Raw genomic sequence first — 27,194 nt, 5'->3', positions numbered from 1 at the left:
GAAGAATAAAGCATAAATGGTAATCGACGGTTAAATATAAATTTAAGGTTTATGAATTATAGTGTTGGATTTCGAAGTTGACCCCTTCATGAAAGTTGTAAAGTTTGTCACTACGAGTGATTGTATATTTTTTTTTTTTTTTTACACTTCTACAATAATTATTATTAATTTTATTAATTTTTCCCTCAAATAAAAAATATTATTCATGAAGGTTTTGACACACCCCGATCCTAGAATCAAGGTGTACTGGCTGTCACGTGAGCATGACGTAACCAAAAGTGCGATGCGGAAGCAAAAGATAAAAGAAATACGAAGGAATAAAAACCAACTACTAGCAATAATATCCAACTAACATGCTAGAGTGAGTTTAAGTGTGAAACACACATATTCAGAGCATAAGTACTAAGTGCAGTCAAGTAGGACCATTACTAAATTACAACACCCGAAGGTGAGTCCTACATTTAAGTAGTCTATCAGAACGTCGTGGGAATCCTCGTGAGCCACTCTCACTGCTAACTAGAACCTGGAGGGGCGCAAAACAAGATTGTGAAACCCCGTTTCCGGATTTCACTATTTAAAATTACGTATTTCGTATTATTATTATCGACGCATTTATATTTGTGGGGCATAAATTAATTTAGTGAAAGGACGAAAACGCTCTTAACGGACTAAACGTAATGTTGAGGACGTATTTGAGGTGCATATATTTTTCTTACTTTTCTTTACGAATTTGGATAGTACTCATCGATACGAGCGCATGAGCGCAAACGGAATGTAAAATGAAAATAAAAATAAATAAATAAATAAACGAGTAAAGGCTAAGGGTAAAATGGTAATTTTGTACCATACGGTGGAAAGCTCCAGAAAATTCACTTTTAGGAAGAGGGGGAAAGGGGGGAGAGGGGGGCTGTTCTTGTTTTTCCGTTTTGGGCTCCCCAAAAACACAAATCTCATACCTCTTTCATTTAATCACTGATTTTGACCAACCTTATATCTAAACCACAGTAGAAAATATCGATACTATCGGCGAAATATCGCCGATATTATCGCTTTTTGGGGACCCCGATATTTTAGTAACTATCCAACTAGTTTTCGGCTTAATATCGCGATATTATCGATAATATCGCGATATTTTCGAAACTATCGCGATATTTGGTATGGACTCGTCGGAGAACACGGCCGGAGCAAATAATCCGAAACCCTAAATCCCCAAATGCTAATTTCCAGCCTAATGAACTGAATCTACAATACAGGATTCCGACAAGAACGATTTCATTACAAAAATCAACATGTTTACAAGCCGAGAAGAACGATTTGAGTACAAAAATCAAAGCAAATGAACCGATCCCTAAATCCCCAAATTCGGATTCAAAGCAACTGAACTGAATCCCTAATTCCTAAATCCCTAAAATCTATTTCAGTACAAAAATCAAGCAACATGCAGATAAATCGCAATCTGTACAAAAATAGAACCCTAATTCCTAAATCCCTAAAATCAATTTCAGTACAACAAAGGTGTGCAACATGCAGAAAAATTGAAATCTTTACAAAAATTTAAAGTAATAGAGGGGAAGAAGAGAAGTAGGAGCCTGGAACATCGTCTTCCTCACGAATCCAAGACGGCTGGGACAAGTTCGTGGTCCTCAGTGGTGTCGACGGCTTGGACTACGGAGACAGAGGGAGACAGGGAGACACGGAGACACGGACGGTTAAGGAGTGGTGTCGACGGCTGGGTTTAGGGCGGGTGAGATGGGAGGAGCAGAGGGAGACAGAGAGACACGGAGACACGGACGAGGACTGAGAACTTCTCGGTGATGATGTCTCTGTGTGTGTGTGTGGAAGAAGTGGAGAAGGGGGAAGGGAGGGAGAAGACTGAGAACTTCTCGGTGAGAACGAAGGCTCAGACCGACCTCAGAGAGAGAAGAGAGAAGAGAGAGACTGAGAGGATTCGGGAATAGGGTAGTGGAGTGGGAAATGAAAGATCGAGACTGAGAGGATTCGAGAGAGACTGAGAGGATTCGGGAATAGGGTAGTACGTGTGTGGTGTGCGTGTGTGGTGTGGTGGGGGGGTCTCGAAGTGTGTGTGTGGTGGAGTGTGAGTTATTCAGTCTTTTTTTACTGTCTGAGTGATGGCATGTTAGAAAAAAAAAGCATCCAATGCTCCAAATTATTGAAAACCAAATCATTCCAAACCTATGTCTACCTCTCTGATACAATAATCCAAAGAACTTTTTGCAATTTCAGAACATGCACAACAAATACTACTGCTTTAATAATGAAAGCGTGTGACAGTCTTTCATATGCAAAACAGTGTCAATGTCTTTCACATGTAAAACATTGTCAATGTCTGTTATATACTTACATTCTTTCATCATCAGAGGCATTCACCGAATTTTAACTTACATTCTTCTTCCCATACCATTTTCAAAACCATTCCAGATCCTTTCCAACGCCAAGCAACACAAAGGCTTCCATATTTAAGGTAAGTTTACAAACTTAAATTTATATTATTGTAATTTATACAAAAACAAATAAATTTGTGTGCACTCGTATGTTAATTTTTTTAAGTAATTACTTGCATGTTAATTATGTTAATTTTTGTAAGTAATTAAGTAATGTTAATATTAATTGTTTTAAGTAATTAAGTAATGTTGTATAATTATTCCCTAGGATAATTTTAATATGTTTAATGTTATTTATTATTTTATTTTCCTTACCATTTTCAAAGTCATTCCAGATCCATTCCAAAGCTTGAACACAAAGGCTTCAATATTTAAGGTAAGTTTACAAACTTAAATTTATATTATTGTAATTTATACAACAACAAATAAATTTGTGTGGACTCGTATGTGAATCTTTTTAAGTAATTAATACTTGCATGTTAATTTTTGTAAGTAATTAAGTAATGTTAATATTAATTGTTTTAAGTAATTAAGTAATGTTGTATAATTATTCCCTAGGATAATTTTAATATGTTTAATATTATTTATTATTTTATTTCCCTTACCATCTTCATTATCAAATTGGATTATTATTCATTAATATTAGGTTTTTTTATTATCAAATTGGATTATTATTCTTTAATATTAGATTTTTTTATTATCAAATTGGATTATTATTCTTTTATATTAGGTTTTTTTTATTATCAAATTGGATTATTATTCTTTTATATTAGGATAATTTTTTTATCAAATTGGTGGATTATTCATTAAATTGGATTATTATCAAATTGGATTATTATTATCAAATTGGATTATTATTCATCACCATGTTTTAATTTAGGATAATTTTTTTTATCAAATTGGTGGATTATTCATTAAATTGGATTATTATCAAATTGGATTATTATTCATCACCATGTTTTATATTAGGATAATTTTTTTATCAAATTGGTGGATTATTCATTAAATTGGATTATTATCAAATTGGATTATTATTCATCACCATGTTTTAATTGAGGATAATTTTTTTATCAAATTGGTGGATTATTCATTAAATTGGATTATTATCAAATTGGATTATTATTCATCACCATGTTTTAATTTAGGATAATTTTTTTATCAAATTGGTGGATTATTCATTAAATTGGATTATTATCAAATTGGATTATGATTCATCACCATGTTTTAATTTAGGATAATTTTTTTTTCAAATTGGTGGATTATTCATTAAATTGGATTATTATCAAATTGGATTATTATTATCAAATTGGATTATTATTCATCACCATGTTTTATATTAGGATTTTTTTTATCAAATTGGATTATTATTCATTAAATTGAATTATTATCAAATTGGATTATTATTCATTAATATTAGGTTTTATTATTCCATATTATTTGTATAATTACTTAACTTTTTACAATCATTTTCTTTACTTTGTATTTAATTCTTCTGTAGAATAACTTTATTATTTAGGTTCTCTTATTTTTATCAAAAAATAATTGTCTAATTTTAATGAAAAATAAATATAGGTACGTTTAAGATGTCAAGTAAACGTGATCCAGCTTGGGAACATGGAGACCCAATAGACGGAAACAAACATGGCACAATTTGCAAATATTGTGGTCGGGTAATGAAGAGTGGCGGAGTGACACGACTGAAGTATCATCTTAGTGGATTAGATCCATCAAAAAATGTCCAACGATGCGATAATGTCCCCCCAGAAGTGAAGGCATTCATCAGCACATTATTAAAAAATAAAAAACAGCAGAAGGAAAAGATGACACAAGGAATGGAAAATATTCGAGCTGGGCTACGGGGAGAAGTCTATGGCCAAGCGGTTGACAGTGATGAGGATGACGATGAGGACGAATGTGATGATGACATGGGACCTGAAGAACGACGCAGTTTGAAACAAGCATTACGTGCCTCCAAACAGTCAGCATGGGAAAGAGAACACCTTCATAAAATTCCTAATAGGGGACAAGGTTCCGGGACAAGTGGTGGTGCACAAATGAGACGGGGAGGCAGTCTTAGAGAATCACAACCAACACCACCAATAGCCCCAAGTTTATATAAGTCATCCAACGCACGTCAAAAGAGTGTTTGGAGTTATTTCAAGGGAGGTAATGTGAAGGAGGGAATGGGGCGTCTAATTAGCAAGTTCTTTATCTATGAAAATGTCCCTGCTGCGAAGGCTTCATCACATCATTTCAAAAATATGGTAGTGGGATGTCAACAGGCCGGTGTTGGAGTACAACCTCCCACTCCCTATGAGATAAGAAACAAATATTTGGATATGGAGTATAAAGACATTGGCGAGTATGTTAACAAGTTGAGGTCAAAGTGGGAAACTAATGGTTGCACAATCATGTGTGACGGATGGACCGGCCCGACCAGATTATCTATCATCAACTTCATGGTATACTCCAAGGGCAAGACAATTTTTCTGAAGTCTGTTGATGCTTCAGACCATATAAAGAATTACAAGTATATTTACAAATTATTGAGGGATGTAATCATGGAGGTGGGAGAGCATAATGTTGTCCAAGTCGTGACCGACAACGGTTCTGCATTTGTCAAAGCTGGAAAAAAGTTAATGAAGCATCATAATGTGTTTTGGACATCATGTGCAGCACATTGTATTGATCTTATGTTTGAGGCAATGGGGAAGAGAGAGAATGTTGCTACTGTGGTCAAAAGAGCTAGAACGATCACTAATTATATTTACAATCACGGTTGGTTGTTGGCAAAGATGCGTGAATTTTGCAGAGGAGAAATTATTCGTCCAGCTACCACTCGATTCGCCACCAACTATATTGCATTAAACAGCCTACTCAAGAAGAAAGCAGGGTTGAAGCAACTATTCACTAGTGACGATTGGGCCAACCACAATTTCAGCCGCTCAAATACAGGTCGTATGGTGGAAAGTATAGTGCTTGATCATGCTTTTTGGAGTCAAACAGAACATGTGTGTCAAGTGTTTGAACCTCTTTACAAAGTTTTACGGATCGTTGACACAGAAGTGTATCCTACTATGGGGGCTGTATATGAGTTGATGCGTGTAGTGAAGGATGAATTGGAAAGAAAACATGGTGCAAGGTGGGTCGTAAAAATAATTGAAGACCGATGGTATAAAACATTATACCACGATTTGCATGCAGCAGGTATAAATTATGTCATAATTTGCAATTCATTTCTTTAGTTGCATAAGTATTATTTATCTTATTAGAGTATGTGTTTCTTTGAACAGCATATTATTAGAATCCCCGATACCAATATAGACCCGGTGTTGGAGATGATGGTAACCTTATACGTGCTGTACATAATGTATACAATAAATTAGACCCTGCATCACCAGCAGTTGGCCAATTTGGAAATGAGGTACACAATTACTTAAATTATAATAATTACTTTGTTGGATTAAACTAACACAATTTATTGTATTCAGCTAACATGGTTTAAAGATGCAAGAAGAACATTTGGAGAACCAACATCAGTTGCTGCTCGAACAAATATGTCTCCTAGTGAGTATAAACATATTTCACTATAAGTTTATAATAGAATTTGTTGGAGTTATTAGGCTTATCAACATTATTTTTCATTGTAGCTGAATGGTGGATCATGTATGGGACCGATGCACCAACTGTGAGAAAGTTAGCAATAAAAGTATTATCACAAACGGCTTCCTCATCTGCTTGTGAAAGAAATTGGAGCACATTTGCACTCATCCACACAAAGCAAAGAAATAAGTTGGCTCATAGTAGCTTGGAAAAATTAGTTTATTGCTACTACAACATGAAGCTTCAAATTCGAGATAAGGAAGCAGAAATCGATCATGTCGACCGTGGTGACCCACTAGATGTGTTTGATATTGTTGGTGAAGATGATGATACGGAGGGTAACCAACTTTTTCAATGGATTAGACCTCTTCATTTAGATGATGATGAAGGCAACCCAGCTCCCAGAGTTGCTGAAGAAGCACGTAATGAAGGGATAAATGTAGAAAGAGTATTAGAGGAGGAGGTGGGATCTAGCAGCGCTGACTCTTTCGAAGAACTTTTGCAGCCAAGACCAAGCAACACTGGAATTCCACCTTTTTCCAATCCTACACAACCACAACATCGTGCTGATACTAATGATAGCTCTAGTACAAGATCAGGAGACTCACCTACCACCGGAGGTGGGAATGATGAAGGACATAGTGGAGCTGGAGGTAGTGGAGCTGGAGGTAGTGGTGGTGGATATGGAAACTATTATGGACCACCACCTCCCGGATATATGAGCCCCTTCACTGGTGAGGCAAACTTCACGCATGCAACCCAGGATGATGACCATGGCAGTAGGCGGGCAGGACCAGGAATTGGTGCCATAGGGAAGGACTATACTCGCAGAGAAAGAGGCAAAAAGATTTTGTCAAGTCAAGAAGATGACTCGTTATCTAGAACTTCAGACTCTGTTGGATTGGGAAGTAGTAACTATGGTTATCCTCATAACCAACCATTTCCCTACCCTTCATATCCCATTCCTGTTGGGATGGAATCGAGCGACTCATGGAATCAATCCCAGCCTCAATCTTCAAATGATTTTTCTTATGGACAACCTCAACCAATCTCGGATCCATATGGGTGGCATATTAACAATTACATGCAAAACTATTTTGGGGATTTATCATTTGATAACTACTCTTCACAATACACTCATTCTACACATAGAGATGATGAAGATAGTGACAAATTTGAACCTCATAGGAACTCTATGTGGTTCTAAAGTGTAAAATATTGTACTAATTCATTATATATAAATGATTATGGTGTGTTTAGACTTCTTTCATTAATTACTACATATTTTCTACACTCATAATGTTTGTCAGATCGCTATATAATCAACTTGATAATGTTAAATCCATCATGCAATGCATTTCCTTCCAATTTTTTGTGATAAACTAATAGATAATTGACTAAATAAACATCCTACAAAGTTTCAATAAAAATTTCCAAGTTTTTCTTACAATTTCCGTGGTTTCCATGTAATTTTTATCGATATCGATATTTTACCGATATTTCCATCGATATTTCCGTGTTTTCGGACTACCGATATTTCCGATATCACCGATATTTTCTTCCTTGATCTAAACTCAAGTCCTCGTCGAGCCCATCACGTTTGTCACCTCGATTTTTCCAGAAACCACCAAACAAGGCAGAAGTTCGTAGCTTTGTTCACAGGGAGACTTATCTGTGTTCCTCCGTGGCAGCCCGAGTTGGTTCTTCTTCTGCTTAGGAAGACCCATTTCTAGAAAACAAGGAAGAATTATTTTGCGGAGCTGAATCGGGTTGGTCGAGGCACCATCTTGCGATCATCTTGCTTCCCTGTCCTCTAATCTTACTCACATTCCCACTTCCGATATTGCCTACAACAGAAATAGAAAGACATGGTGCGCGTCAGATATACCACTTGATGTCTTAAATCCATGTATGACTTGGTCAGTGGACAAGGCCAGAAGGGAAGAAAGCATGCTCAAACAGGTACATGTTCTTCTCCCCATCCATTGCCTTTTCAATCGATTTAAGTATTTCTAAATTTAAGCAAGCCTGGAGATATACGTGCCAATCTTCCTCGTAGATTAATATTAGTTATACGTAAGCTAGCTATTGTATATGTGTATATGCTTGAATCATGACCACGAGGGTGAAAGCTTGGACGAATTAACGAGTGGCTAGACAATTGCAAAATGGTTGAGATAAATAATTAATTGTAGAATTATATGCTTACATTCTTAGTCCAAGAGAATACGACAGAGACGATGGTTCTTAATAGACAATTTAAACCATGATCACCTGATTCACAATATATCCTCTTTATGTGACTCATAATATTATATAATTAGCGTTAGTTATTATCCGATAGCAAAGTTATACCCTATTGTAAGATGTGAGTTAGGCCAATCAGCTGAAGCACTTACCCTCTCTTCAATAGCGGAAGAATTTTCTAGTCTTCTTGTTACTATTCGTTATCTTTATGTTTGTTACTGATTCATTATCGTAAACATTCGTCCAATTAATGCATGCTGATGTTAAGTGCCAACGTCTTATTGAATTCAGGATAAATGAGTTTATTCTTTTTATGTTTTATGTTTTATTGGTTGCATTTCCTTTCTTGTGTTCTGCACATAAAGGAATTATTTATCGTGCTTATTCAATTTTGATGCAATGACGGGGGACTTCATATAATCTGTAGCATTAGGCAAATATTCAATAAGACATCTCCACTCTTTTCTATGTCAATGTCATGGCTGATGATTTTTTGGGAAGATAGTGTAAGGGCGGGATAATTTAATGTTCCTGTATAAAGGATTCCTGAGGTTTAGTTCGTGGATTTTTTTATATGAATCGACAAGGAAATGTGTTACGCTTTGTGATGAAAGAAAGGTAGTGCAAAGAAGGTAAAGACTAACGATACAAACAGCGCAGTTGAAAAGAGAGTAAACTATGGGAGGGTTGTACTTGAGAAAGATGTAGCAGCGGCATATTCCTCCGAGATTGGGATGATCTGCTTTAGGGTATGGCTCTGTGCTCAAGTTTAATTAACCAAAGCATTCCATTGGAAGTACGTATAGTGAAATCCGTCAACTAGCTGGAGTTCTTATAGCGTACCTTTGAGTTTAAAGTGTGGTTGAGATTTCATGGAACTTGACAAGTTCATCGTGATGACGTGTTTCCTCGGTTGACGTGTGAATCGATTGATGTACTAGTGGTACCGTATTATATTATACTTGTTTATTAAGTATGTTTTGGATTTGTGCATTGAAATGTTTGTGGAATATGGTCTAATTTGTACGATTGGCATGTTGTGATGAAATGTGAGGGCTTGTAGTGGACCGGTAACCTATTGTGATGGAGATTTGTTGCATCGATATTGTTTCATTTCCTGCTTCGTTGATTCGATTTAAATTTAGTGTTTGTGCCTTGCTTCACTTTGTTGAGCTTTTGTAAATTGAGTAACTTGTGCCTTGTCTCGTTTCTTTGAGCCATTGTACATTATGGATGTTGGCCTTCCGCTCGGTTCCGTAGAGTGGTCCGGAATCGTATCCAGCTTGGGTTTCATTTAGTGGTGGTTATGCATTGTACTCCGCGATTCCGTTGAGTGATGGTCTAGAATCGTACCCTGATTTGGATTACGTTGAGTGGTCCGGAATCCCTACTCTTACTCATTTCCATATGTTAGACTTGTTCCCTAGATTCGAGTGAATGTGATGTACCCATAATAGATCTTGTGAAAATCAATTAGAATTATCAAGTTATTTCTTGAAATCCAGGCAGGGAATTATGTAGAAATCCTTTATTAATTTTGTGCATTGAGGTGTGATCTGATTGACTGATTAACATAATTAAATGTTAATATTGTGCCTCCTTGATATCATGGAATGAGTTACTTGAGATGATTGTGGAAGGATGTTGAATATGATTGTTAGTAATACGATTAGATCAGTGATCAATGCAACTAGAGGATACTATTGTACTATGTTGATTCTTTGATATATTTCATGATATGAATAGCGATTTTATGTTGAAACATAATGATTTATATGATGGATGAAATGGAAACCTTGATTGTCATGCGGGTTGTTATGTAGTTTAAATCAAATAATTCATGCTTGTCAAGTCCAAATGTTTGATTGAGAAATGTTATGCATTTTGACTTGAACAGACTGTGTTATATGTCGAGTTATAACGAAGACGAACTACGAATGACTTAATCCCTGTTGAGGGTACGTAGGCAGTCTAACGAGAAGGTTAGATGCAACCATAAAATATATGGAAATTACTACACAATTTGGACCTTGAGTGGTGCTTTATTCATATCCATGAGGCAAGGTATGTTCGATATACGAGTATTTGGTGACGTCGCGTGTCGATCCTGGACGTATGTTGGGATCGAGGCGTGACAAAGATTGAGTGGGTCAGTAAAACAAAGCTTTTCGAAAATATTTCGTTTAACAACACTTTTAACCTCGCTGTAAAATATGTATACTTTCCCAGAAAAATAGTATATACATAACTATATATAACAGCAAAACTCAAAGCACAAGTCTTTAACACTTTTCAAGAATATGCCATGCTATGATTCAAAACATGATAAGGATGCATCAATATAACAGGTGAAATAAGGAATCAACCGGAGATCTTGCAGCTGTCCTGTACGGTTAATTCTATAGCTCAATATCCAATCCAACCGGAGTCACCACTGTGACCTATACGGCACTACTCTGCACATAAATAAGAACTACCTGAAGTAGTCTGTACGACAAGAATGGTGTAAGAATACGCTCTAGTGCTTCTCTCATCAACAGTTGTATAATAATCTAAAGTCACCTACAAGTCGGAACCACCTCTAATGGTATGTACGACATGCACCTACTTGGATCCAAGGTGAGCGTGTGGTGCGGGGTGAATAATATAAGCACTAACACCAGGGGTGCAGGTTATGAGCTCTCAACACAATTCACATCATCAATAAACCACATGAACAACATAAAACTCACTTGATACTCACATGTGCGTCCACAACACTATTTCACATATATGCATCAAATACTAATTCATATATTTCATAAATTATGCATGCATGGCATTTTAAAACATACTTTCATTTAAATTCAATTTCAGGGAAAAATCAGTAGTATATAGGTATAAACAGAAAATAACTGCCCACTCATTGGTAAGTCGAAGGGTCGTAACCCCCGTGACGCCCTTGAATGCACTCGTCCTCGTGATAGGTCTCACCTATATGCGAAACAACTATAAAAACATTATTTTAAAGCACATAACCAACAATACGTAATAACTTCTCATACGATGCTCAATTTGGGTATATGAATATACCATAGTGACCTATTTGACGTCACGGATGTCGAGATATTTTTAGAAAAAAAATTGGATCTATCACTCGCCCTCACACGCCAGAAATGGCACGGGCCTACGCACCCCCATGCGCGTCATCCCCTACCTCCAGTCGTCGGATTGGTTTCATCGGCGACGGAAAAGTCGCCGGTTTCTGGGTTATTTTCAAACTTCTTATTCTCCGTCAATTCTCAACCATTTTTTACGCAATTTATACCAAAATGAAGCCCTAAGCATGTAGAATCACGATGCATTAATTTAAGGCTAACACACGAAATATTACCGGAGAAAATCCAAGAAAATCGGCCAACTTCGAACCTTGCGATCCCGACGTCCAAAACCTTCAAACTAAGTACTCCGAACTTCCTTGGGACCTCACTAAGCTCCCTGTAGGCTTAGAATTCCCTGAAAACCAACATTTCACGTGTGCATGAACAATGACATCAAACTGGGTTACGGTTTCGACCTGATTTCGAGGGTTTCCAGTTCAAAAAATAGTACCAATCGATTCAGGAGGTTGCAAGGATGAAGGAACTCACCTTTTTGACGTCGATCCGTGAAGTTTTGAAGGGATTTGGTTCTTGTCCGTACAAGTTCGAAAGGGAGAGAGAGAGAGAGTGAACTGAGAGGAAGAAGAGAGAGGGCACGAGGTGAGTGTGCGTGTCTCGTGTGTGTGTGTGGTCCACCCAAAACAAACCACAATCCAAAATTCTTTAAGTCCCTAACCACACAAATTGTATACAACTTTTAATCCACTTAAAAATTTCCAAGAATTTAGGAGAGTATGCAATATTCAAACCACAAATTGTATACAAACCACAAATTGTCACACGTACCTTAGCAACTGTTAAGGGCAATTCCGTCATTTCACATTCGCAATAAATGAAATTTCGGGACGGGTTGTGACAGGTTTGGAGGATTGTAAAAATCTAAACGATAATGTAAGTGTAACCATTATCTACTCGTGGAGGAATAATGATGAATCACAAGTGTTTATATATCCTTTCACATTTTTCATACTTGTATGTATGTTTTCTTAGTTCTTACCTATACAAATACTATATTAGTTTATTTTAATTTTGGACAACAACATGTTAAGTAAAATTTATCCTAGTAATGATAATAACTCATAATTAAAATAAATAATGACTAAAACTTTTTTTTTAAAACATATATAGAATAATAATACAAAACTATATATTTAATATAGAATATATTGTATATACTAATATGACTATTGTATTTTATAATAAATCTTTAGTAATTAAACTTTAAAATTATCAAAATAAATTTTTTCTTAACGGGTCGAAACGGGTTACCCACGTGTTACCTGCGTGTATACCCGTTAAAAACTCGTTTACACCCGTTATTAACGGGTTTTTAACGGGTCACCCGATAATGACCCTATAAGTGATTATGTTGACCCGAAACCTGCTATTTTCGTGTCATTTTCGTGTCGTGTCAGAAACTGCCGGGTCTACCCATAATGCCCCAAAATTGCTCTTGGTTGTCCGGGTTTTCCACTTTTTGGCTAGTAAAATGGCGACATTGCCCTCTGTGACAACGTGTCTATCATCGCCAATCCTTTTCCTTCGATTTCTTCGTTGCATTTTCTTTATGTTCACTTCTCCCTCTTTCCATCCTCAGCTTCTGCAAATTGTCGAACGTTTTTTCTCTTCCACGCCGGTGTTGTTCTTGGTGTCCACCCTTTGCAACTTTCTCCGTCCAATTATTCACCTTCGTTTTTCTTCCGGAAAATTGCTCGATTCATGAACGATGGAGGGGCTACAGATTTCTGCCTTTTTCAACGATTGAAATCCGTTTTTTGCTTATGTAGTCTAACGTGTTCGGGTATTTTTGCATTTTTTCAGCGTACGTGATTTCGTTTTTTAGGTGGTTCTCAATTGGATTCCACAGTGAAACCCAGAAACTTAAAGGTGTGAAAATTTCAATTTTTTTGGATTCTTAATTTATTTTCAGTGTTAATTTTTTATTTATTTTCAGTATTAATTCTTGAATAAATTATTATTTTTGATAAACCCACTTAGAATCTGATATGGGTTTTGTTTCGATTCCATAGTAAAAACCTTGAAACTTAAAGGCACAATCTGCATGTCATTAGAAACTACTTGAGCAGCCGCGATCTCAGGTAATTTACTCTTTTGTGTTTATTGGGTTGGTGAGTTATTGATAAAATTTGAAATGACTTGAAGATTTGATTTGGGTTTTGCATGTTTGTAGTTTTTAAAATTATGGTTTTTTTGGGACTGGAATTTGGATTATACATGATTTAAAAGGATTTCATATATATATATGATTTGAGTTTAATTCATGAAAATTATTATCTATGTTGTATATTTTCAAACTCAGTTATTGGTTGAATATACTCACTGGTTGAAACCTGAAAGTAAAAGACTGCTCCAAGGCAAGGGAGAAGTGTCGCTTCATCAGTATTGGGAAACTTTCTTGAAATAATGGTGTCAATGACCCTGAGTTGGTCTGTTTTGGTTTTGGTTATTTTTTTTCAATTGGTTTGGGATTTTTTTTTACGTTTGGAGTTCTGTTGTTGTAATATTGTTTTCAATTCATCTGGAATTTAGTTTATGTTATGGGTTGCCATGTTTCTGTATTTAATTTGGTGTTTCGATGTTTATGTTACAATTGTCATCGATTTTCTTAAAAAAATAATCCAAGTGATGATGCCATTTTTTATATATGTTTAGATGTTAACACTTTACAGATTTTCAATTTCTAAACAATGAGATGATGCGACTGTTCAAAGTGCTTTATCATTAAGGTGAGTGATTTTTGTTTTTGCTTTTAGCCTTTTGTGATGAAGAAAGTTTAGTCATTTGTTTACTGACTTATTAATTGGTGAGAAGATGAAACATTTTGTTGCTGGTTGCTAACAAAGTAATACAATCTCACAAACAGTTTTCATTTTTTTTCTTTGTTTGCTTTAATTATGTATCTTTCTTTATAAAAAAGTTTTGTATATAGTTTTGGAAATTTTTATTTGGTTAGAGAAAGGGGAAGAATATAGAAAAAGGAGAATTACATGCTTTAATAAAAATGTTGCATTCTTATTTGTGTAACTGGTTACACGGTTGAAAAAAGAGTTGAGTGATGTTGTTTGTGTCTTCATAGTTTCGTCAAGATTTGAAAAACAGTGAAAATATATTAAACTTATGGATGGAAGTAAAGCAAACAAAATTTTAACAAAAAATGTGAATGGGATGAGAGGGTATTGTCAGAGTTCATTATGGTAAAATATTGTCATGCATAATAGTATTAAATAATCAGTTTGATAAATTAAAATGGTGTGATTAAATAAGATTATCTGTTGGGTGTACCTATATATGCTTAATAAATTGTTAATGAGTTTTCAATTTCATGTTATTATTTGCTCTGATGATTTTGTTTCGCTTTTGTATGTTTAAAATTGTCATGCTCTGTGTATCTGAGATTGTTTTTTTTTTAATTTAAATTTTATTTATGTGTATGGTCCAGTAGACTTCTGGTTCCCTAATCATTTGACTTAATTTTATTTCCACTTTTAAAAGTTTTTCCTGTAATTTTTTGTAACAAAAGGATTGTTTTGTTGTAAAAAGCAAGGCCAATTTGTTTAGGGCTTGAAGATTTCTACATTCACCAGGTTTATCTTCGACTTCAGGTACTTTGTTCCATTAACAACTTAAAGTCAGTTGCAACCACACAGTTTGGTTATGATTGGGTAAAATAAGCTGATTATCTGCATATTTCATGAGGATATCAATAGGGACTATCTACCCAATCTTTTGTGTGTAAATAGTATGTAAACACACATCAAATATTATCTTTTGTATGTAAATAATACTATATACAAAAAATTTCCTACGATTAAGGATAGTTAGGAGTTCAATTTGTAAAAGATGTGAATATTAGAACAATGACAATAGAACTGCCAATCCATATCGTTGTAAATAGATTTCTATATGTATGTAAAAAGTATTGCATATCGTGTGTATTTAGAATTTTCTGCATGTTTTATACAGTTTTAAAATCCGCATCATCGCGCAGGCACTATTGATAGTTTTAGTTTGGAAATGACATTTATTGTTAATAGTGCTAAATTATATATTTAGTCTTAAGGCTTAATTGGATTATTAGTCTATGTGGTGATAGGGTAGTCGGAAGATAGCTCATGTGATAAAAAAACAAAAAAAAGATTTAAGTGTCTGTAGTGAAGTCTATTAGAATTTAGGTTCAAAATTGAAAATTCCGTCAATTCTTCATTAATCCAATTATGCCAAAATCTAAAGACAACAAACTTCTCCCAATCCTTTTTCAAAAGGGGTTTTTTTCATAAATGGTCCTTGAAATTGACCATCACTATTAAAATGGTCATTGAAATTGATAATTAATCAATGTAGTCGCTGAACATAGGTATCACAAATCAATGTGGTCATTTTGTCACAATTTTGTTAAAAATTCCGTTAATTGTTGATGTGGCACATAAATGGATCCCATAAGTCTTTTTTTTTTTTGACAAATGATATTTGAAATTGACCCGCGACAACAAAATGATCCTTGAAATTGACTTGCAACATCAAAATGGTCCCTGAAATTGAAAATCGATCAATGTAGTCCGACAAGTAAGTGTCCCAAATCACTATAGTCATTCCGTCACAATTCTATAAAAAAATCTAAATGGATCACACAAGTCTAATTAAATTTAAAAAAAATTACAAATGGGTTTAATAATTTAATAGTTAATAAAAAGTTGTGAACCCAAAAACAATTTATTCATAATAAAAGGAAATTGAAATGCCACTTTTATTGAATTGAAATGTGAGTTTTAAACTACACGTTCAAAATAAAAATACATCAAACATAAATGATTCAATTGGACCGGTACACTTTATTCCCTCTCTCCACAATGAAGTCTGAAACATCTAGGTGAGTTGTGTTCAACTGCCCTGATAAGTTGAGTACTGGATCAGGTATATCCATTGGTCTAGCCTAGTCGAGGAAATTGGTCTCGACACCATTTTCCTTAAGGGAGGCTTGATATAGATCCACCAGATGTTTTGGGGCACGACATGTACGCGCCCAATGTCCATAGCCACCACACCTATGGCAAGTTCCTTCAGAGTTTCTAGGAGCATTGTTCATATGAGCTTTGCCTTTGTGACGATTTACATTTTTAAAGCTCAGACCTGAATTTTGTATTGGAACCTGATTGTGAAATTGGACACCATGATTCTTGCCTTTCTCGTTCCACTGGCCTCACTTGTGGCCATGTCCTCATTTATGATTATTGCCACCAGAGGATGTGGTGTTCACCTTGAGGAAAACAACATTCACTTCTGGGAATGGTGTTGATCCAGGAGGTCGAGACTGATGATTTTTCATCAGGAGCTTATTATTTTGTTTAGTTACCAAGAGCACAGATATCAGTTGGTTGTATTCAGTGAACCTCGCTCTCTATACTCTTGCTGTAGGAGCATGTTGGAGGCATGAAATGTGTTGAACGTCTTTTCCAGCATATCCTCCTCAGTGATGGTTTCCCCATAGAGCTTCATCTGAGAGCTAATTCTGAACATCGCATAATTGTACTCAGCCACTGACTTGAAATCCTGGATCCTTAGGTGAGTCCACTCATAACGAGCTCTTGGAAGAATCATCGTTTTTTGGTGATTGTATCTGTTTCTTAATGTCTTACAGAGAACTAATGGATCTTCAACCGTTAAGTATTCGCTCTTTAGTCATTCATTAAGGCGGCGACAAATAAAGATCATGGCCTTCACTCGATCTTGAGAGGATGCACTGTTTTCCTCCCTAATGGTTTCTCTAAGATTCATTGCCTCCAAATGGATCTTGGTATCCACTACCCAGGTAAGGTAGTTCTTCCTAGTAATGTCCAAGGTAACAAAATCAAGTTTTGTCAAGTTCGCCATTTTCTTTTCTGAAAGAAAGATGAGATGTGTAAAAACTTGAAATAATATGTATTCCTAAAGGAATATAGTGTTAGAACTTCTAGTTCTTACAATTTTTTCATTTTTGATCTTCAGGCCAAAATGATAAGCATTCGAAACTTCAAGCTCGAGATTTACATGATTAATGAGAAGGGCGATTGTACCGCATCATTCTCATTAAAGTAAGCATAGGATGGGCGATTATTCCGCACCACTTAAACAGCAGGAAAATTTAAATATGCAGAGCAGGGTAGGCGATTATACCGCACCACCTAAAATTACGATAAAATTTAAGTCTACAGCTCAAGATGGGCGATTGTACCGCACCATCTTTGATCGCAGTGAAATTGAATTTGCAGTTCAAGATGAGCGATTGTACTGCACCATCTTTGATTAAGTAAAATTAACATAAATAACTGGGTTAGTAATCAGGAACTACACCAAACAAGAAATCAAAGATATAAGTAATTGTTAAATTGAGAACGAGAAGCAGGCATGGTGGTAGGAGTTCTTTGCGAGGGTATATCATGCAGATGAGGCAGAGGAGGAAGAAGAACATGAAAACCCTTGGACAAAGCATTTTTTTTAATTTTTTGATGATGGGAGATGGAACTAGTTAAGTTTAGAGAATCATGCTGATAACGTGTTATAAATAGGTAAAAGTTATAGAGATAACCTTTGCTAAGGATATGAGTGAAGCAGGTGTAAAATATTGCACTGTAACTATAACACAAAATTATTGCAGAGGAGGTGATAGATACTGATATTATTTCTCTTGCTTTCTTTTGCAGTGTACTTTTAGCTAGCACACAGAGTGCTCTATTTATAGAGCAACTTCTGTAACTACAACCATCCAAATACAATGACGATACTTTTGAAAGTACCAAACACTATTCCTAAGTCTTTATATTCCCTTGAGTGGGCATTCACCCACTAATTCTACAACAATTTTTTCTTTATAATATTCAGGGGGAGAGAGGAAGGTAAGAGATTTTTTTTTTTCTCATTTTGTATATAAATGATTTGAAATCAAACCGAAACCGTTTAAAATCGTACCAAATCAAACCAAACGATTTGATTTCATTTTAATTTTAACTTCAAAATTACACTGAATCAAACCGTAAAAAGTTTCAATTTCAATTTCAATTTCACTCAGAACCCCACTTAATCAAACTGTGCCCATCCTTACGGGCCTGAAAGGCTGAACCCAATTTCCCTTTTTATTCCCTCCATCTTTCTTCTTCTCTTTCCCGCCGTTGTATGATTTTTGGAAAGAATCGAGGACTCCGCTTTCTGAGACTGATTTGCTGGATTTCTTCTATTCACTCCGACCCTTCCATATGTAAGTCGCCTTCTTCTGCGCCCTCTCTCTATTTTCTTTCTTCCTCTTTCCTTTTCCTCCTCTTCTTCTACTCTTATTTTTTTTTCTTGCAATAATTTCTGAGATTTATTAGGTACTGATTTAGGAATTAGGGTTTTAGCTGTTGTTTACTCTAGCGTTAAGGTTTGTGAAATTTACGTAAAGTGTATAATATCATGGTGTTTAATCGAATGTTTGAAGGGGTCTGTATACTGAGAGTTTTGTTCATTCAGTTCAGTTGTGATGCAATATGATAGGATATTGAATTATCAAAAAAGTCATGTCATTGTGTTGGCTTGAGGAAAGGCAACGGATGACGCTTAATGACGATTCCCGTAGTCGTAGATGCTGTCATCATCTATTTTGTGGGCAGATTTCGGGTTTTTAGTAGTGTTACTAGATTGATCTTGGTTACAGATTGCAGCTTTTTGGTTGTGTTACTGAAATTTTATGAACTGGGACAATTTGGAAAAAGTTCAGCCCACCCCATTTTCAAATCCCGAGAGTCAAGACGTGCCTGATTAGTACCCAAAAGTAAAAGGGCGATCAAGCCAACAAGGCTCCCCGCTTTGCAAGGGTCACCGGGGGGACATCTATTGTATGCAACCTTACCCTTGCTTTGCAAAGCGGCTGTCTTCACGACTTGAACCCGTGACCTTTTGGTCACAAAAGAGCAACCTTTCCGTTGCTCCAAGGTTCGCCCTTGTACTTTTCAAAAATATATGTGCTTGTTCTCCAACAGTATTATTAGCATTGAGCGTTCTTTTTATTTGGTCTATAATAATTATTTTTATTTTTTATAGGTGGTTTGCTTATATTGTGCATTTTAGTGTGCTGAGACACTCCTGTTGTTAGTCCTTGCAAAGGCGGGACTTTTAGTTGACTCTGACAAGTTTGAAACGTTTTCACACAGCCATGAGAACATTTTCTTCTGATGATCCCATCGAACCCGCTACATTTGACCTTATTATTATTGGAACGGGTCTCCTTGGATCAGTAATTGCTGCCGCAGCTTCTGCTGCCGGAAAAACTGTCCTCCAGCTTGACCCTTACAACTCTTATGGCAGTCACTTTGCCTCTCTTCATCTCAATGATTTCACCTCCTTCATACATTCCCATGCTACTCCATCCTCTACTGCCAGCGCCAATATGACCCCTACAAGTATTGACCATGACTACACCGTTTTGGACCTCAACCCCCAGTTGTTATACTCCAACATGGAGATTGCCACCTATGCCCCTGAAATCCTTGCAAAACATCAACCTGAAAGATTCACCATTGATCTTGGCGGGCCTAGGGTTTTCTTTTGTGCTGACAAAGCCATTGACCTTATTTTGAAATCAGGTGTGTATCACCAAGTTAAGAGCATTGATGCGAACTTCATTCTTGATGGGAAAGGGCAGTTATGGAATGTTCCAGATTCTCGAGGAGCAATATTTAAGGACAAGAGCCTAAGCCTTATAGAGAAGAACAAATTAATGAAGTTCTTCAAGCTTGTTTGGCAGCACTTGGCAGCCTCTGATGGCGGTGACGAAGGGAGTCAAAATAGCGAGAGTTCCAAAATTTTGGAGGAAGATTTGGAGAGCCCCTTTGTTGACTTCTTAAAGAGAATGCAGTTGCCACACAAAATAAAATCGTATATATCACAAACCCTGCCTCTATTTATTTTTATTATGAATTCTATGATTCTGATATTTTTTTTTTCATCAGAATGTTTATGTTCCTAATTGTCTTGGTAGAAGTGCTCTTAATTTTTTGGATATTTTATTTCTTAACTTTTTGCCATTGAGCGTTTGTTATTTGCAGTTTAAGCATTCACATGATACCCTTACCACTCTTTGCTGTTTTTTGCAGTTTTTTAAGGAGTTGATTTATGAACTCTGTTTTGTGTTTTTCTACAAATAATTGTTTGCCTTTATGCTCTACACCAGAACAAAATATTCGTTTTTTTAATTTTCATTCATCTCGTTTCTCTAGGAAGGAATGTAATAGCTTCAAGTTCTTTCTACTTATGACATTTATGGGTAAACAATATTAACAATCACCGCATCAGTTTGTCTGATTATTCATGTTAGTTTGTAGTCCTTCCGGAATACTTTTTATCTTCAATATGCTGAGAATTTGTGTCATCTTTTCGTGTGTAGGATTATTCTATATGGCATTGCCATGGTAGACTATGATCAAGACAACTTGGAATTTTGTAAAAGCATACTTAAAACAAGAGAAGGGATAGAGCGCTTAGCACTCTACCAGAAATCGAGGTTAGTTATGTCCCTTCTATTTTGTACTCACCAGCTATCGTAGGATTTTTAAATTTTAGGTAGTATTATTCTAGTGATTCTTAACCTGGTTCTATACAGTATTGATACCATCAAATGTGTTCTGTTTTAGATAAACTATGATCTAATTATAGATACGAAAGAGATGTGCTTGTGAATAATAGAAAACTGAGAAATTGTACACTGTTTAGTGATCAACTTAATGATTATGAAAGATAAGCTCATCTCTCTAGCAGGGGAAACAAGTAGGAAGTTTAAATAGGTGGAGTCCCATCAAATTCATTGAATAAAATCTCAAAAGTTTTTTTTTTCTTTGATGTGTTATGTTTCATACTTCAACTAATGGTTTCAGTATGTATCTTATCTCAATACTTACAGCGCGTATATATTTATAAGAAGCTAGGTACATTTGTATGCCCTAAATAAGTTCTTTAGGGGTTCTTCTTCTTATTAGGTTGACTAATGCACCTGAGGCTATGATTTATCCAAAGTATGGTCATGGGGACTTATCATACGCCTTTTGCCGCCGTGCTGCTGTTAAGGGTTGCGTTTATGTAAGTTCAAGTGGAAGTATCTGTTACTTATTTTTCAAGGAAAAAGTATCCTACACCATTATTGGCCTGTACATACTTCTTCATTTATGTGCACGCTTATTTATTTTTTTATTTTTGTGCCAATACATTAATTTAGTCTTTTTCAGTACTTGCTCTTTACTGTCTTGAAATTTTGCATGTCTCTGTATTTCCCAAATTTGTGTATCGTGTATTTTATAAAAGTACTTGATTGGGCTACCTTAATGTTTTGGATTTGGATTGGAATGGACAACCCACTGTATTAAGGAATAAATGAAAGATTGTGGCCAACTTGAAGTTAAAAGATGAATTGCTAATCGCCCCTTCAAAACAAAATTGTAGGTCCACCTTCAAAATACCATTTTATGAGTTACCAGTCCATTCCAATCTTAGGTACCAAATGTGCCCTTGAAGTTATGTTCACATGCACTAGTTCATACTTATGCCTAAGATATCTACCATGCAGGCTGAACGAGTTCCAGTTTCGGTACTTATGGACAAGGTATGAGATTGAGAATAGTTATGTTTGAAATTGAATCTTTGGTACGTGAAAGTTGCAAACTAATTCATATTTGTAACTGGTTGAGACTTTTGCAGCACAGTGAGCAATATAAAGGTGTTAGATTATCCACAGGTCAGGATTTGTTTAGTCATCATCTAGTTTTGGACCCAACCTTCAAGTTCCCATTGCCACCAGCTTCATCTCCACCTGATCTGAGCGCAAGTCTAAAAGATGATAAAGGAAAGGTGGCTAGGGGAATATGTATTACAACCAGTTCCATGAAGCCAGATATATCAAATTGTTTTCTTGTATATCCTCCTGGATGTAAGACTTTATATTGGTCATGTTACTATGATATTCTTCAAAATAACAAACATAATCCATCGCTTTTTTTCTTTCTTTCTTTCCTTCGCTAGCTTTGTACCCTGAACAACGTACTTCAATCCGGGCTATCCAGATAGCTGGCAGTTCGGCTGAGGTTTGTCCGAAGGGCATGTAAGTTTATGCCAATGTTTTATAGACAATAACACAGCTGAAATGAAATTGGTCAAGTCTTTGTTTCTGTAGTCTTGATATGGATTGCTAACTACTTGGCACTAACGACTTTTAAGTGAGCGAAATTGGGTGGCTAACTGTTATCAATGAATATAACTCTTATGCAGTCAGGGATATTCCTCTATCTCCCTTTTGGGATTGTTCACATAAATAGAATTCGACTTCTAACGTTTACCAGGTCGCTACCATTGTGTATTTATTGATATACTTATTGCTTACCTATTTGATTGGAGATACATATGTATGCTGCGGCTGCCTTCACTCTTATGAGGAATCTGTTAAATTTTTCATTGTTATCTTCTCTTGTTCAGGTTTATGTTGTACTTTTCTGCTTTATGTGATGACGCCGAACAAGGAAAAAGATCACTACATGCCGCCATGAATGCTCTTCTTACACTTCCTGTCTCTGGAAATCGTCATGGTTCCACTGTTCACAGTGAAGACGCAGAAAAAAAACCAACCTTAGTATGGAGCACGTTGTATATTCAGGAGCTGATCATGGTATGCCAATCATCTTGACCTTCATAAGTTTGCACTATTTTCTCATTAGTTCTGCTCGCATGGCAATGATGCACTTCAATAGTGATACGCCCCCACCCGCACATAGAGACACCATGATTCAGGGTCAAAATGAAAAATGAGGAACGCATATAATGTAGATTAAAGATATCTGAATAACCATATCTATCCAAGTAGTCTGCAATTACATTCATATATAGGGAGCTTCTTGTTGAAATGTGGCTGTGGACTTTGTATAATCTTGATATAGGTGTGACCTGTCATGAATTTTTTGATTCGCTTTGATTTCAGGATCAACATGAATATTTCATCTCAACTCCCATGCCAGATGGAAACCTGAACTACAATGATCTGATCGATGCAACTGCAGAGGTATATCTTTTTATTAACATCCCGTGTTTCATTATGCATAATTTCTTGTTGCCATAATCGCCTGATGTTGACCCTTATTTGGTTATTCCTACACCCTCTCTTTGGAGAACATAATACGATGAAAATTGTAAGTTGTGTTCCCGCTGGGGGAGGGGGTTACTGTCTATTGTGGACCTCTATGGTAGAATCACGCTTTATTCCTTTGTTATATGGCGCTCCCTGGGATCCCATCCCCCACCCTTGTGAAATACTGGTGTTGGACCAGAAGAGGGTGTTTAAACGTCTTGCCAGTTGTGTCTGAAAGATGACAGCTTCCCACAAAAAAATTGGGAATGAAAAGGGGCTAAAAATGAAAAAAAATAGGTTTTATAGAGTATCTGTCAATTTTTTTTGTTTGTTTATCTTTCATAATCTGATATGTAAAATTTGGTTCTGATGCTTGTACTTGACAGAGTTTCCATAGGATTTATCCAGATGAAGAATTCTTTCCACTGACATCGTCGGCTCGTAGTCTGGAGGATGATTGTGGCCTTGTTCTAGAGAACTAGGGCTCGTTTGGTAAGTGAATTGGATCGACCCATGTATTACTGTGCTGTACTTTACCGTATTATCTTTTTTACCTTTGATCTTTTATAAAATAAATAGTTCCCAAATTGTATATTTCAATATAAATTTTGCACAGCCCTCATCTTTCGTAGGACTTGTTCGTTATTGATATCTATGAGCGGCTTTTAGCAAAAAGATGAGGGAGAAACTCCTTAAGATGAAGCGTAATCTTTGCTTTTTTCTTCTAAACAAACAAAATTAGACATTGTATTTGATTCAATTTTGATAAATAAAGAGGGGTATGTGAGAAGCTAAAAACGGTGCTTGAAAATTACTTCCTTAAGTGAAAAGTACGGTTTGTTTATTTATTAAATGACTCAACGATTTCAAATTTAGTTAATTTTTTGCATAAGATAATCTTAAGGGGTGATCTAGAAAGTAGAAGGTTGCAATCATCAAACAATATTGCATGATGAGAAGGAAAGCCAATAAGGAACAACGAGAAGATTCAAGTGAAAAAGTTGCTAGCATTCTTCTTTACATAATGTATACACATTAGACATGACAAATCGTATTCATACGTGACACGAAACGATATGAAAAATTCAATATTTTGGTTAACACCTGATCATGTTTATAACGAATGGACCCGTTAACTAATGGATTGTGATCGTGTTAAAATGGACCCGTAAGTAACATGCATCTTCGTGATTATATACTATGTTCAATTTCCTCGTGCATAAGTAGCTCGGCCTTATGTTTTGTATTGAACGACAAATGGTAACCAGTGACAATCAATTGTCAAATGCAATATCATTATCCCACTTAAGCACCAATTATAACGTGCAATGCTGCAAAATATAACACAAAAAGAAATGAAGATCTTTTGTGTTTCACAGTGAAAAACTTGTAGAAACTCATGACTCTGGGAGAATATTGAAGGTAGAGAGAGAGAGAGAGAGAGGGAAATTGTGGAGAAAGAGTAATTAAAGTTGTATCTCTCATATTACATCGAATGAGTGAGTACAAATGTATAAATACATTACAATATTTGCTGAGTCACCATAACAACTAACAAACTCTATAGTCTAGCAAACTTATCTTAACAGCTAAGTTAAGATTTAATCTGGTGCTATATATCTATGGTTAGATGGTGGACCTTCTTTGTCCTTAACACACACCCCCTCAAGCTAAAGGTAAGTGATCTAACTGCAAGCTTGTAAGTCAAATATGCAAATCTATCAGTAGCCAAGGATTTGGTGAAGATATCTGCAATTTGATATCGAGAAGCGACATGATGCACACTTACATGACCATAAAGAGCCTTTTCTCGATGCAATGATAGTCTATATCTACGTGTTTAGTTCTAGCATGAAAACTGGATTGAATGCTAAGGCAATGGTAGTCTTGTTATCACAGAAAATAGCAGGAGTTTTTAGCAAAGGAAAAAAAACGTCCTGCAGAATTTCACACCCAAGTAATTTATGCAGCTCTGTTAGCAAGAGATCTATATTCTGCCTCTGTAGATGACCTAGCAATTGTGTTTTGCTTGTTTGCACTCCAAGATATGAGATTTGGACTAAGAAAAACACAATATCCATGGTGGACCTTTTGTCAACAAGGCACCCTGCACAATCTGCATCAGACCAAGCAGTTAGGTACTGAGGACCTTTAGTAAACCATAATCCTAAATCAAGTGAACCCTTTAAGTATCTAAGGATCCGTTTGATTACTTGCAAATGAATTGTCCTTGTTGCATGCATGTATTAACAAACTTGATTGACAACATATGCTAAATCAGGTCTTGTAAATGTAAAAAATTGGAGTGCACCTACAATTGATCTGTAGAAGGTAGGATCAGAGAGCAATGTGCCTAAGTGGTCTAACTTTGTAGAACTAACTTGTGAAATCCCGTTTCTGGATTTCACTGTTATAATCTACGTATTTGTATTATTAAGATTTTGTATTATTTTTCGAGAACTTATATTAATTTATTTGGATTAGATTTTAATTAAATTTGTTACAAAGTTTGAAGTTTGGAAAGTATTTATCTAAAATTCGTTGACCTTTCGAGGTCACAAGTAACGTATTCGAATAGATCTTGAAACTACGAGCGCATAGGCAAAAGTCATTTGCGAGTCCGAATTATAACGATATAGTTACGGACGTTTGAAATTGTGATACTATAGTTTGTAGGAATTATTTAACTTCCGCTTGTGAGTAAAAGGCCCAAAAAAAAAAAACATATATTTGGGTTAAGGGATTAGACAGGAGTGAGTTAAAAAAAAAAGGGGGGGAGGGGGTTTGATTTTTGACCCGTTTTTGGGGAGATTTCAACCCGTTAACCCGCCAACTTGACCTGCTCATATCTCCTTCATCCGATCTCCGTTTTGGGTGATTTTGGTGTTCATGGAAAGCTCTTGACGAGCCCTATAACTCTGTAATGTTAGATTTTCCATTTTCTTATCCATTTTTCCATTTCGATGCAGCATAGTCCCGTGGGTTTTCCAGCGGTTTTGTCATTTTTCTAGTGATTTCGGCAACCATTTCCCTCAAGTGAGATATGAAAGTTCATCTACTCTTCATAATCTTCAAGTTGGTATGCTTGGTTCATGCTTTTGTATTCGTTTTAGAGTTGGGTGTTTAGAACCCTAGAAACCTGGTTTCCCAAAGAATTTGGATGATTCCGGTTAAAATTTGTCGTTGGTCTAGTTGTGAATAATGTCTCCCTTGTTGAGCTCTAGTTACCACGTGAATTTGAACCTCTTGGGTTAAGGTTGAAAATTTGGGTTTTCAAACCCTTCACCATGGCTACCATTGCGTGTGGCGGTGCATGGTAAAGAAGCTAAAGTTTAGTCATTAAGTTTGTTGTTAAATAGTTTTGTATATTGTTAGATTGGTTAAGGGCATTAGTGTAATCTGTTAGAAAGGACACAAGTATATATATTAACATTGTTGTAATTATTTGTGATATTGAATGAAAGAGGAAAGTTCAGTTTCTATATGGTATCACGCCCTTCTTGCCTCCCGACTCCCCCCTCTCAATGCTCTTCGCTCTTGCTCCCAATCTCTGATTTCTTCTTCAATTTTCCTCAAATTCTTCGTCGTTCTTCCTCAATCGCACCCTTTGTGTTGTTAATTTGGTCTCTCTTACTGTGATTTGTCATGGCGTCTCCGTCTGGTTCGTCT

The 27,194-nt window shown here is 35.9% G+C and overlaps 3 protein-coding genes and 1 long non-coding RNA gene across 7 annotated transcripts; all 4 read left to right on the top strand.

Moving 5' to 3' along the window:
• Positions 1 to 2,722: 2,722 nt before the first annotated feature.
• On the top strand, positions 2,723 to 5,662 carry LOC139189057 (uncharacterized). The gene is made up of 2 exons (XM_070807308.1): positions 2,723 to 2,778; positions 3,975 to 5,662. Exon 2 carries the CDS (start codon positions 3,986 to 3,988, stop codon positions 5,645 to 5,647), a length of 1,662 nt encoding a protein of 553 aa, XP_070663409.1. The 5' UTR covers positions 2,723 to 2,778; positions 3,975 to 3,985; the 3' UTR covers positions 5,648 to 5,662.
• A 66-nt stretch (positions 5,663 to 5,728) lies between these two features.
• Positions 5,729 to 7,279, top strand: LOC139189058 (uncharacterized). The gene is made up of 3 exons (XM_070807309.1): positions 5,729 to 5,826; positions 5,894 to 5,969; positions 6,053 to 7,279. Exons 2-3 carry the CDS (start codon positions 5,960 to 5,962, stop codon positions 7,210 to 7,212), a joined length of 1,170 nt encoding a protein of 389 aa, XP_070663410.1. The 5' UTR covers positions 5,729 to 5,826; positions 5,894 to 5,959; the 3' UTR covers positions 7,213 to 7,279.
• Positions 7,280 to 13,148: 5,869 nt separating this feature from the next.
• Positions 13,149 to 15,282, top strand: LOC108172396 (uncharacterized). Of its 2 annotated transcripts, XR_011572295.1 has the most exons (4): positions 13,149 to 13,279; positions 13,423 to 13,491; positions 14,083 to 14,139; positions 15,016 to 15,169. It is a non-coding gene; the product is annotated as an uncharacterized lncRNA (long non-coding RNA). The 2 variants fall into 2 exon arrangements; XR_011572294.1 differs by lacking the exons at positions 13,149 to 13,279; positions 13,423 to 13,491 and having other exon boundaries at positions 14,091 to 14,139; positions 14,998 to 15,282.
• A 3,147-nt stretch (positions 15,283 to 18,429) lies between these two features.
• Positions 18,430 to 24,112, top strand: LOC103445127 (rab escort protein 1-like). 3 transcript variants are annotated; one of them, XM_008384110.4, is made up of 10 exons: positions 18,430 to 18,641; positions 19,573 to 20,296; positions 20,805 to 20,921; positions 21,394 to 21,493; positions 21,978 to 22,013; positions 22,109 to 22,337; positions 22,430 to 22,508; positions 22,880 to 23,069; positions 23,379 to 23,459; positions 23,912 to 24,112. In XM_008384110.4, the coding sequence occupies exons 1-10, from the start codon at positions 18,560 to 18,562 to the stop codon at positions 24,005 to 24,007; spliced, it is 1,734 nt and encodes a 577-aa protein (XP_008382332.1). In that variant the 5' UTR covers positions 18,430 to 18,559; the 3' UTR covers positions 24,008 to 24,112. The 3 variants fall into 3 exon arrangements, with proteins under 3 accessions (XP_008382332.1, XP_008382333.1, XP_070663046.1); XM_008384111.4 differs by having other exon boundaries at positions 18,503 to 18,641; positions 19,463 to 20,296; XM_070806945.1 differs by lacking the exon at positions 18,430 to 18,641 and adding an exon at positions 19,232 to 19,354 and having other exon boundaries at positions 19,463 to 20,296.
• Positions 24,113 to 27,194: the final 3,082 nt, after the last annotated feature.

Source organism: Malus domestica, chromosome 10 (assembly GCF_042453785.1).
Source record: "Malus domestica chromosome 10, GDT2T_hap1".
Classification (NCBI taxonomy): domain Eukaryota; kingdom Viridiplantae; phylum Streptophyta; class Magnoliopsida; order Rosales; family Rosaceae; genus Malus; species Malus domestica.
This window is presented reverse-complemented; position numbering and strand designations above follow the sequence as displayed.